The sequence below is a fragment of the Falco biarmicus genome, chromosome 14 (assembly GCF_023638135.1).
Source record: "Falco biarmicus isolate bFalBia1 chromosome 14, bFalBia1.pri, whole genome shotgun sequence".
In the NCBI taxonomy this organism is placed as follows: Eukaryota; Metazoa; Chordata; class Aves; order Falconiformes; family Falconidae; genus Falco; species Falco biarmicus.
The window spans coordinates 22653013-22665637 of record NC_079301.1 but is presented as its reverse complement, the minus strand read 5'-3'; the positions used below and the strand labels follow the sequence as shown (position 1 = coordinate 22665637).

At 46.0% G+C, this 12625-nt stretch overlaps 1 protein-coding gene across 4 annotated transcripts in view; it reads right to left on the bottom strand.

Annotated features, from left to right (window-relative positions):
• The window catches only part of ZNF185 (zinc finger protein 185 with LIM domain), a 49856-nt gene that overhangs the window by 16115 nt on the left and 21116 nt on the right, over positions 1-12625 (bottom strand). For all 4 annotated transcript variants that reach the window (XM_056360118.1, XM_056360122.1, XM_056360120.1 and 1 more), the window contains exons 6-18: positions 12533-12607; positions 11570-11644; positions 10830-10910; positions 9717-9800; positions 8527-8565; positions 7822-7905; positions 6141-6215; positions 5427-5507; positions 4907-4975; positions 3289-3357; positions 1707-1751; positions 1213-1299; positions 271-354 (exon numbers count right to left, since the gene is read on the bottom strand). In XM_056360118.1, coding sequence (XP_056216093.1) covers positions 271-354; positions 1213-1299; positions 1707-1751; positions 3289-3357; positions 4907-4975; positions 5427-5507; positions 6141-6215; positions 7822-7905; positions 8527-8565; positions 9717-9800; positions 10830-10910; positions 11570-11644; positions 12533-12607 — 948 coding nt within the window. The remainder of the gene's footprint in view (positions 1-270; positions 355-1212; positions 1300-1706; positions 1752-3288; positions 3358-4906; positions 4976-5426; positions 5508-6140; positions 6216-7821; positions 7906-8526; positions 8566-9716; positions 9801-10829; positions 10911-11569; positions 11645-12532; positions 12608-12625) is intronic.

Sequence of the window (12625 nt, the reverse complement as noted above, 5' to 3'; positions counted from 1 at the left end):
GCGAATGAGAAGGTAGTGACTGAACCCCGCCAAGCACACAAACACGAAGAGAAGAAAAAAACCTGTGATGCTTGGCTCTTATTAAAGAAGATGGAGGAGGGACACAACGCAAACCTCGGCTTATTTTCCAAGCTGCGTTTTAAACCTCAGCACATTTGCCTTCATCCTTGGGACAAAAGCTGTGAAAAGAAGCCTCCTCCTGTGCCTGCCCCATTCAGATTTCCCTTAATCCTCAGTATTACTTACTCATTAAATTTACCACACTTTTACCTTTTAAAGGAATATTCTGTGTCATCTAGGTGCACAGGGGCTCTCTCAGTAGGAGGAAAAAGGACATCAGACTGTAAGCTAGACCTGTCAAAAAAAGGAAGGAATCTCAGCTTGATAGTTTGCCAAAGGTGTCAAGGGGGACTTGTATGAAATAACAACATTGCACTTTATATGAGAGCAGAAAACAGAAAGTAATTTTTCTCAGAGAACTAATTTTCCTTCAGGAAAAAAAAGACATTTTCACTATCTCTAATCAAGAGGAATAGAGGCTGTTAGCAGAACTAATGCAGTTACTTGGCCTCAATTTATACGTCTTGGCTGGATACGAGGCTGTTCTGGCCTGGCACAGGATCATGCACCTGGGTCAAAGTACAACACAAACAGCTTTGGGGAAGATGTTCCTTCATCACTCTAGGTCTTGGGATTTACAGCATCTTACTGGGAGCCTTGTAATCCTCCTCACCTCAGCTATGAAGCTTGAAGACATCATTTACTCACCTCAAGTCCTTTGGTACACCAATACATGGAGTCAAGACCCAAAATAACGGACTAAAGTGAATGAAGAAAGCAGCTTCAGGGAGATTGGTGTGTTTGCTGTCAACAGCAGTTCTTTCCTGATCTGCACCTCTGACACTGTCAGGGGAGCAGGTATGCTCTAAAAAGAATGTGGCATGGAGACACTTTTGAGATCAACGCTAAAAGCAATGACAAAGCTGCTGTATCTGCTTCCAGGCTGCTTTTGTAGAAAGAAGTTGATGTGTAACACCGAACAGAAAGAATGCTGTTCCCACTGTTTAGCCACCTAGGATTTTCTGACTCCCCTTGCTTTGTTGCCCAATTTGGATTCTGCTTCCAGCTCTACTCTGGATGTGTTACTTTTATTCTCACACACACATTTGGCTTCTGTGAGCAGCACTGTCAGTCCCAGCACTAGGCTCTGACCTTGCAGGTTCAGGCTCTGCATCATCCAGGTAGTGAGAGGTCTCGTACCGATGGTGCAGCTTTTCTGTAGCATCTGCAGGTACGTCCCTGCAACCAGAGTTGGACTTGGTAAGGGAGGGAGATATGTGGGTCACAGAAGGAAGCTTAGCAAGTTGGAGAACAGAGCAAGAAGCAAAAATATCAAACATGAGATTTTCCTGTCTCAAACATAACACGTTTTCCTCCTTCCTGCTTAGCTCAGTAAATTTTCTGCAGCAGACCTGAAGGGCAGAGACATAAATCCAACCAACTCATGCTACTGCAAGGAAAGAAGGTGAAAAGTCCCAGTCCATTTTGAGCTGGTGGATCAAGTCCACCCCCTATTTTGCAAGTGCAAGAAAGTGCTGCTCTCGGAACACATTTGTCAGGGCAGTGCTAGGTCAGGAAAAGAGCCCTCTCACTCTAAAACTGAGCAGAAAAACTGAATTTTACAGTGGTAATAGTTTTGTGCTTACTTTGGTGGGTAAAATCCATTGTTGGCTTCTGTGTGTTCAGTATAACTGAAAAGAAGAGACATCAACTTTAGAAAGCATGTTTGGTTTGGGTAATGTTCTACAATTATTTTCTTATGCATTTAATAAAAGAGAGAGGAGGAAATCCCTAAAACTTCCTAGAGACTTTCCTTAGTATATTTCTACAGGTAAAATGGCAAGAAACTTTGGGGAAATTCAGTGCATACGAAGTACAAAGGAGCATTTAGCTACTCTGAACATCATCAACATATGACAGATGTCAGTGGTATAGAAATTCAAGCCAGGACTCTTCCCAAAACAGTGGGATGGCCTACAGCCTACAGCTGCAACCAGGCACCTCCATCTGCCTGCACAGAAGGGGAGGCAAAGCCCTGACATCCTCTGGCTTGTCTCAGGGGAGCTGACAAAACGGGAAACTTCAGGTGTCTTGATTCACAAATTGTACATTTCTGTTTTCTGGCTTCCAGGCTGTGGGCAGTGAACAGCCCAGAAGTGAACATCTCTCGCTGAACTTCTCTTCTGCACACCGCAGGGGCGATGCCTTCCCTCCCTCACTTCCTCTTCCTTGGGCAGGACAGAAGCACAGCCACTGCTCTTCGCAGTTTGTGACCTTTCTTGATTTGTGTATCAATTTTTCCCAGCAAGGGTGCAGACTCCCTAGAAAAGGGACTGCCACAGAGACTGCCACGGGCAGGAACGGAGTTGGTTTAGTCGCCTTCAGTGGATCGCTGAGCAGTGCTCTCAGATTCACAGAGGTTTCTAGATCAAATTAAATCAGCGTTTTCCAGAGGGAGGTGTGCCTCCAGCAAGGTCCACGGCAGCAGTGAAGAGCAGCATGGTGTGGAGCCCTGGCTAAGGAGACCCACTGGCTATCAGCTTGGTCACATGCCAGAAACGCTGGTGTGCATGAGAGGGGCAAGATCCTGCCAAGGTCCTGTCAGGGGCAGGTGACTGTCATACACACAAAAGGCAAGCAGAGTGGCGATGGTGGATTTCACTTGAGCTTTTGGAGACAAGAGCCAGCTCAGCTACACTGTACTGCCTGTCATTATGGGATCTTTAACCACTTTCCACAATACCTTAAGAGTCAGGACACAATTTTTTGGTTGTTTGGGTTTTTTAGGGGGTCTCTTGTTGCAAAAGTAAATAGTTAGGTGGGGGGTGGAAGCCTACAGAGACATTCAGTGGGAACCTCTCTATAATGTAAAAAAAAAAAAAAAAAAAAAAAGTAAAAAAATTATATTGCAGAATTGGTTTAGGTTTGGGAATAAACCTGGAAAATGCCGAAATTACCTACAAAAGTTATTATTTTTTTCTATCCTAGAAACTAAATTAAAAAATTGGAACAAAATATTAAATGATTTTATTAAACAGCGTAGTGTTTTCTTTTTCTACCCCTTCTTATATAGAATTTTAGAGAAACTGCTACAGTTCTGCAAAGCACAGGCTGAACTGTGCTTTTCCATCAGTAAATATCCATGCAGAATTTCCAGGCAGCTCAAGAGCAGCAGTTTATGGTTTGCAGAATGCTCAAGCCAATACAGGAATTTCACACTAACTCTACCTTCCATTTGTGGAAACCACAGTTGCTCTGGGGGCCAGTTCATCCCACTTTTCCTTCGGAGGTTTGTCACTAGAAAAAGGAAAATCCAGTGAGATATGACCTGACATATTTATATTGTCTCACCCTAGAGCAGTCTGCTGACGTGATTAGGAGGAGCACGAAGTGGGGCTAACTCAACATACTGGGAGAGGAAGGGCCAAGCTTTCCGAGACCATGGGCCCGACTGCAGTGCGTGGGTTACTCGGTTCATGGGTCACACCGCTCCCTGCAGCGAGGCACTGCTTGCCTCTTTGCCTGGGTGAGCCTAAGCGCCCTACAACAGTTGTTCTCTCTCTACTCACGGGCCAGAAAGGCCATTCTGCGGGTCCACCAGCTGGACCCTACACCCATCTTTCACTCCCCCAGACCTGTCATGCTGTGCGTCTGTCTCCTTCCTTCCCTGCCAATTACTCTGTCTCCAGTTTTAGGTGGCTTAAGTAATGAGGCATCCTCTAATTTCTCTGGGAGACTGCCTCACAATTAGGAGCAGCTATGTGACCCGAACGACCCCAAGCACAATGAGTGCATTGTAACCAGGCTGTCCCTGCGATGACATACAAGGATGTATTTATGGGCCCCAGTTGAATGTCCACGACAATAGTCCAGCCTCTACCTTTTCTCAAGCACCCTAGATTTTGCTTCAGCCCGAGAGACCAGTTTGGGAACATTTCTAGCTTTACCTTCACAGGTGGAGAGTGAGCTGCAATTAACTGTATATTCTACACAAATTAACTTAGCGAATCCAAGCCGCCTACAGCGGCTTAGGCACAACAGAATGAAAGGTGAGGCCACATGTACAACTCTGCCTACTTCAGTCTAGACACAGCCAAAACATTCAGAGGGATAACACTGAGAACAAAAAGAGCCCTGCTAATACGGGGCATATTTTAAAAATCTTGAAACTCCCCTGCATGCAGTCCACAGGATAAAGGCTACTGGCCATAAGCGTACAAGGAGGGAGTGATCTCACTCCCAGGAGGGCCAGAAGCTTCCCTGCTCTCAACTGCAAATTCCCTGTCTCACCTGTGCAGCTACACAGTGCCAGAGCTCTGCCCTTTAATGTGTCTAGAACCTGTACCCATGCCTTCAGGTTCCCAGTCAATTCCTTCTTTCTTAGGTTTTCCTCCATACAATAGAACTTTTTACACTTGGTCTTTTTGTCCAGCCACCCTTTCAGACTTTCCACAGGGTGCACAGGAATAGAACCAATGTTAGCAGGAGCCACCAGCAACTGAGGTTCAACACATCCCTCACAGGTGTAAGAAGCTCCCCAGGGAATGGCAGTGGGAGGGCAATCAGTGTAGTTAAAAAAAAAACAACCTAAAAAAATATGGATGAAGTAGGCTCTTTAGGGACTGAGCCAGAGAGGAGAATCCTTGAGGGAGGTGAAGGAAGAGTAGAGAAAACTGACAAACTCGCAGCTTAGCAAGCAGATGATGCTCTTGGAGTGCAGCCCAGGACCATGACTGGAGAGATCCCATCTGTTTGAGACCACTAGCAGGTATATATTATTTCTGAGCAAAAAGCAGGTTTATGCCTTATATTCAGCAGCACAGATAAGCCTTTCTTAACTCCTTACCCATCCCCATGCTGTGACACTGTTTCAGATGAGGGTTTTCCATTAGGGACTTGTCTGTTTTTACCATTTCTGCAAGCAAAACAGCAAGAACAATTAGGTAGGGAGTTGAGGGGACACAATGTGAGATATAAGAACAGTACAGCAAGGTGCGTGTTGGGAAGTGTGCTATGCACAGTGCAGGGATTGGATTAAAATGAAAGCCTGATCAGTCTGGGAGATAGAAAGGTCTGCAGGTTTTGCACTCGTATTCCCATCATAATGAACTGGGTAGTGTTCAAGCCACGGGAGGCCCACAGCTTCCATCTGGGTACATTTCCTCCCAGATTGCTAATGCTTTTGTAAAGTGCTCCTTTCTTAGATTTCCTATGCTATAGTATTTATTGTTCCATGACTGCACTGTGTCTAGAACAATCATGTGTACCTGGCAAAACCCCACAACACAGAGCCAAACTCTCCAGTCCAGCATGGTCCTTGCTATCCTTCGTGGAGCTTTAGGATGATGCAGGGCCAACAGACCTACCTGAATTCAGCAGAAGTGGAGATTCTCTCTGAAGTTTCACTTAAGGATCTGGTTGGTTGGCTCTTACTCTCTGTTTCAGGGCTGCAAGAGAAGGCAAAGAAAAAAGCTGTCATTCCTGAACAAACCAGCTCCCCACTGCAGCTGGCCAAAATTTTCCTGCATTGAAGTGTTCCTTTCTGTGAATAAAATGGAAAACAAACAGCACCATTTTCAATACATTCACTTACAAAGTCATCTTAACAGAAGCAATTTTAAAATTAAAAACACTGATATTGCCAGAAACGTCTACCTTCTGCCAATGATACACAAAGAACAAAAATAACATAACAAGGTCAGTAACCCAAGTGCTTCCTGCAGTACTGCGGAAAACCGTTTCAGCATTTTTTATACTATAGTCGTGAATTCAATCAAAGTTGAAAGTAACTGAAAATTATTCCCCTACACATATTTGGCAAGAAAGAGTTCAGCATGCATGGGTTTTTTCCTTTCAAGTTTTGAGCACTTTTGCTGGATATAACATGGATTTCAGACATAAAACCTTTCTTAAAGCAGCTGCCTTCATCTAAGAAAAGTGTCCCATGTACAAGGCTGACAAATGTCGTTCATTTCACCTCCCAGAGGGATGCCCACAGAAATCTCTAACCTACACCTACATGTGGGCTGGTACAGCTGCAAAGGATGTCCAAGACATCCTGGCTGTGCCGTAACACTTACCTGGAGGGAGACACTGCTGTTGTCTTTGGCTCATTCCAGGAAGACCCAGAGGTGGCTTTTCTTAGCCCATTAGTACTGACAGGGGGAAAAAAAAAAAAGTAACAAAGCATTAAAGATAGAAGATTTTTTTAGGTGCCTTCTCCTGGGGGGACACACATCCTGCTTTCTGGCCCCCAGCTCTGGTGTCTGTTTCCTGGGCAGTGAGGCCAAACCCTGCTGTGCAGGGACTCACGCAGTTGTCCCTACACGCTGTTGCACTGACATGACTAGTATCTGCCTTTCTGCTGAAATACTCGGTCTTTAGAAACTGGCTTTTCCTACTTAACACAGCTGGAGCTGCTTCTGTCCCCAGTGTTTCAGTTTGCACTAAAACCCACCTTCCCCAAATGTATAGATGAAAGCTCAGTGCATTCACAAAATTGACTGCACTGTTGTGCACGTATGTAATACATGAGGAAAGGAGGGTAACTGCTTCCCAGCCCTGCCTCAAACCTGCACCACAACAGCACAAAATTGCTACCAAAATTCATGAGGCAGCTCCTTCATCCTGAAAACAAAGCAATTTGGGCTGAAAGGCCCCATTTATTGGACTCCCTGCTGGGCCCACTAAGGACCAGAGTGGCTGAGAAGCTAATAATGCTGCTGCCTGGCACCAAGCCACCCCTCAGAGCGCGAAGAGAGGGCTGAATCCCAAATTAAATGAATCTGCTTGAAAACAGAGAAGGATTCTCCCTCCTAGGGCAAACATTTCCATTTCAGCTAAACGTTTCTGCATACTGGTCTCACTCAGACCCACACCATGTGCCAGCTGCTTCTGACCAGTGTGGACTCAGGGACAGTGTCGCTACTGCCCCGTTACACCAGAGAGAGCCTGGCCCCAGGTCTTGCGCACCAAGGCACTTTGTCATTGCTCCGTACAGTTCTGCGTATACTTGGGTTTCACAGGAGCCTGTGAAAGGGTCTGGGGGCTTGAAATGAGGCTAACATTTCCCATCAAAGCAAAGATCAATTTAAAGATAATGAACCTCTCAAACCTCTCCGGTCACACCTATCTGTTGCCATCACAGTAGAATAATTAAATCTAAAGTCTAATGAAAACAGAGAGCTGGCTCAGGGGACTGGAAATAATGAGATATTGAGTATTTCATGTCTAGGTGATGGGGTCAGTTCACGCAGCCAAGTTTGCTAGTAAAAGAAAATCGTTACTATCTGATGGCTGCTTGATGGTGGCTCTGACTCCTCCTGCAAGTTGTCTTTCCAGCAGTGCTGCCAGGCTCATTCCTGTGGCATATGAGCACCTTGTGAAGACAGGACTGATTGGGCTATGGCGTGTGAGTGGGAGAGGCGGGTTTACACCATACCACTCACATTAGAGTTGGCCCATGGTTAAATGCAGTTTCTCACGCCCCAGGGCTGTCAGCTAGATACATTTTGACACTCTGGCCCTGTCCCCATGCCTGCCCATTTGTTTCACCAAGTTAGCTGATGTCATTTTTCATTTTGGATCTTTCTCTTTTTGCAAAAAAGGGGTCACCAGGATTTTCTGAGAAAAACCTCCATCTCTAGTTGTGTTCATATAGCTGCTACCTTGCAGAAAAATGCAGTTACCAGCAAAGATGACAAATCAATGTGCCCTAAAATCAAAGGCAGTCAACACACGACTCCAGGATGAGGTAAATACCTGTTGTCATCCGGTGTGAACCTGCATGAACCAGAAACAGTTGGACTCCTCCTCTGCTGTCCTTCCTCTTCTTCTATCTCAATTCTTTCAAAAGGCAAAAAGAGAGACAAATACCACATTGTTTCCTATTTCCCACTGCCAGCTAATTCAGCCAGTTTATTCTTTTTTCCCTTAAGCCATGTTTTCCTTCTGTTTCCCCTAGAGGCAGATTTTTCCTGCTCCTCATGCTCCCTCTGCTCTGCTACTGGTGAGCATCTCAACTGGCTGAACGAAGCGAGATCAGTGGCATTTTGCCATCACAGTCACTTTACAAACAGCATTAGTTGAATGCTTCAATTCCAGAGAGCGCCTTAAGCATCATTTCCTTATCACACTGACTGCTTTGGAAGTTAAATGCCTGATGCCTGAAGAGCACGCATCCTGCTGGCTGGAGCCAGCCTCCCCCGGAAAAATAAAGGCAGTGAACGAGTCTCTCCTTGTTTCAGGTTGCCCATAACCCAAAGCATCGTCACTACTGTATTCTTGGTGTTTACAACACTGTGGGCTCTCAAAAGCCAGCGTGATTCAACCCAGAACTTATAAAGGAAGTGTCCCTCCTCTGCTTTGGAACACCTGGGGGTCTCCTATCCCAGCATTTAACAGCAGCCCTGGTACAGAACACAGATGCATGATGCCAGCGGTACTTCCAGAGGGTCAGTGACCTACCTCTTGGCAAACAAGGGTGGAAATTCTTGTGTTGGGCTGCTGTAAAGGAAGCATGAAGGCAACCGTTAGAAGTTTGGAGGTAAAGATACACCTTGGGCAGGGGCAGCTCCCACAGTTTCTAACCTGTAACTGACCCATATGGTGCAAGGCATTTAAGGGGTCACGTAACACCATTTGGGCAGAGCTGACCGTGACCAGGTGTGTTAAACCTGTGCAAATTACAGAGCAGAGGGAATAAAAATAGGAAGAGCAGCTAGTTATAACATGAAGTAAAGAAGTTTCCCCAAAGGGCCTTTTTAATTGTATCCTTTCCTGATGGCTGTTTTTCTTCCTGCAAAGAAACCTGCCTCCCTCCATACCACACCATACTGCACGAGAGGAACCAGCAGCCAGTGCCAACACCCGTAAAGTCCTATCTAAGCAGTTCTCTCATTCTGGGCACATTCTGGTGCATCCCCTCCCTGCTTCCTCCCGCACAAGCAACCTCCTGGTGCCTCATTGTGTCACACTGAGTTATGTTAAGAGGAAAAAGGATTTAGAGTGAAAGCAAGCTGCAAAAAAATCACTATCATGATTCCTGGGAGATCACAGACCTTGGAAATCTGCTTTTTTTTCCCCTCCCAGGAAAGAGATGGACAACAAAGCCCTGAGCACCAGTGGCTCCTACACATCCTTCACATTCCTGTAACACATCCACACACTACTGTTATTGTTCTTTTTCCCCACAGAACTATTTTGAAGTTGCACCTAAGATCAGGATCTTTTAAATCTAGTTACTGTTCAGACACAATATAAAGCCAAACTCTGTTGCAAAAAGCTGATCCATATTGGACGCAGTTTGTATTGGTTCTGATTTTCCCCTTGAATGCAACAATACTGGAGAGAGTCATACTGAGTCCGAAAGTTGAATTCTTGATTGTGGGCCTCAGGGAATTAGGGACTATCATGGGTTTTCTCTTCCTGAAATTTCAGTAAGGAAGACTTCCCAAGGCTCTTGGAGGATTTCCCCAGTTCTGCAGAAACCTGCAGAAATCCTTGGTACTTCTAGAGAAACAGCAGCTATGTCTTCACTCATTGAAAAAGCACCCATGACCTTCAGAGAGCCTTGGGTCAGGCTGCCACACCTGTAAGACTGCCTTCAACTGCCTCTTCCCTGTCTCCTTCCCCGAACCTGCACACTGAAGACTCACCCATTGCTTTTCTTGGCTGCTGAGAGGACGTAAGCACGTTCCCTGCTGGCAGTGCGTCTCAGGACACTGTTGGCTGCCTCTGTCCTAGAAGGGAGGAAAGGGGTCACATTCTGCTCATGCTGTTAGTGGCTGCAGGCTGCAGCCTTGAAGAGGCAACAGGTGAACACCCCAGTGGAGGCTTGTGCTAACCCTGACAGAGCTCCTGTGCTCTGGGGAGTGGAAATCCAGCCAGAACTAAGAGGAATAACAGTATCTTTATCTTTTTCTTTAGTGTCATTCATGCCGGGCCACGGCACTTTCACCGTGCATGTAAAGTGTAAGGCAGAAAAAAAAAATACTTCCTCTTCCAGGAGGGCAGAGGGAGCTCCCCTTTTCAAGACCTAGACTGTTGCAATATTGCGTACTGCAGGACAAAACAATGGGACACAGGCTTTGTGGCTGATGTGCTACATGGGATGCACGTGTCTACACATGTATCTACCACTAGATGTACCAAGGGAGGAGTGCAGATCTCTGAAAGCACTTGTATTGGTTCATTGCCAGTGGGCAAATTACCAAGTTTTCAGTTGTAAAATCTTGTATCTGAGGAAAAGATACAAAATCAGAAACTCAACTGAAAGCAACAAAGACGCTGGCTGCATCAGATGCAGATCTACCACGAAACACATTCCACTCCGGGTATGAGAAGGACAGACCTCTCTGGATCTGGACTTAGATGCAAGCCCCCGAGTGGTCCAGACTCAGAGGTGCACATGTAGGCTGTGGGAGGTGGGTTCCGCCTGTTACTGCCAGGATATTTGTACATCTCTATCTTTTTGCATAGGCACTACAGAGCTGATGGATTCCACAACCATTTCCAGCTGCCAAATTAATTGGGGTATGCTGTCAGGTTGAATCACGTCAGGCTTTTAATTATATTTTGTTGGGAGTGCAGTCGCCTGTGGGCACAGATGCGCGCTGTGTAGAAATATCTGCTTATTATTATTTTATTGTAATCAGCCCTAATGGCTCAGCCATCATCAAACTGACCCTCCCAGTAATGAACAGTATAACTGAAGTGAGTCCACTTGTCACTGCCCCTCCAAGAAAAAGGTAGTTACCTGGAGGGCTTACCTCTTTTTATGTTCATCTGGAGTAAAAGGCACATCATCCTCATCCAAGTCCACTGATTTTTGCTTGATGTTATACGGAGCTCTGAAACAGAAAGGGGAGAGCCAGGTAAGGGAACTGCCTCTGTAGCCTGTTGCAGAGCAAAACCCAAGGTAAATCCAAGGGTAGGGCATGTGGGCATGAGTTCAGACCCTAGAAGTGTTGCACACAAGTGTGGAAGACACTCGTATTTTTCATGTGCTTTGGGGTGTACATGTCCACATAGAATTTTGGGGTTTTTAGCATAGGTGTTAAGTATAGAGCTGGTTCATAATAAATGCTCAGCTGCATTTCAGATTAGAGCCACAGTTTTTGAACATAAAAAGCTGTGTAGGAAATGTCAGCAGTGCTGTTCTGCCACAAGGCCCCTCCTTTCTCCTGGTTTCAGAAAGGCCAGCAATGCTGTAAACCAAGTCCCCAGGCTGCATCCTCCAGTTTCTGCCGTAATTTCTACCAAGTGATACGATTCACTCCACACAAAGGCCATTACCAGTTCAAAGAACACCTTATGGGCCACACAGGCCTGGAGGTACCACCGGGACCTGCTTCAGCTCCTAGTGACAGCTCTGCACTGCTCAGCTGATGAAGCCCTGCCCGGCCGTCTTGGACATGGGCATCCATGTGCAGGCGACTTCATCACTGAGGCTCAGGTGCTGCTGAGCCTGTGCACGGACAGAAAGTGCTGCTCCCCTTTGCACACTCACAGTTTCTTGTAATCCTCAGTGGTCATCCTGTAGCCAGAGGAAGAACGGCACAGGCTGTGTCTCTTCGCAGAAGCGCTGCAGATGGCACAATCACATCTATTAACATCCCCCTTCTGAGTGCTCACCCTTCACCACCCTCTTCCTCAGGTGAGCTCATGTTCCACGTGATGGGGGGAAAACCAGGTGACCCCATGTTCCACGTGATGGGGGGAAAACCAGGTGACCCCAAATATCCACTCTCTGAATTCAGGGAAATCTATTTAATTAAAGGGCAGCGTTTGCCATCTTTTCACAGCCTAAGGCTAGGATCTGAGGTCTGCTTTGCTTCCCCAGGGCCACTGTGAAAGACACTGTCAGAGGGCATACCCTTCTGTGGGACGGTGCTGCTCCATCCCAAAATCAGCCAGTGAGAAGGAAGGGGTCACCTTGTGGCATCATCCTTCTCCCCAGATGAATCAGAACAGATGATAAAATGGGGTTTCAAAAGGTTTCACCATGAGGTGCTACAAAGCATCTGCTTAGACCAGAGCCATGCTTGCTTGCTTACTTACATTTAATTCTAGTAAGATCTAGTAAGTGCCTCTCACAAGACAGGTTTCAAAACAAACAACCAAACCACATTAAAAACCTCAAAATGCATTGTTACAGCTTTGCAAGGCCTCCTTGTGATTTGTCCCCCACTCAAAACTGTTTGCTAAATTAAACCCAAACCCATGAGTACTTTCACAGCCAACTGCCATTCCATGCCCTGGTGAGGAAAATAGGGAATTCCGATGCCTTGTCTTTTTGCTGTGTCTGCTGAGTGGAGCTGTCAAATGAACAGCCACATCTTCCAACACTTAGCAGGGATTTAGTGGAGCTCAGTGGAAGCCCACAAGCACTGGCCAAGGTAAGAGGATGACTAGAAATTTGCACAATATTTAGAAGTCCATTCTCACGAAAAAGAGGAAGACACACACGTACCTTTTCTGTGCTTCATTAGAAGATGAAGAATCTGGCACAGAAGAGGTCTTATCAATGGTTCTTGTGAACACCCCTCTGACAGGAATAGAGACA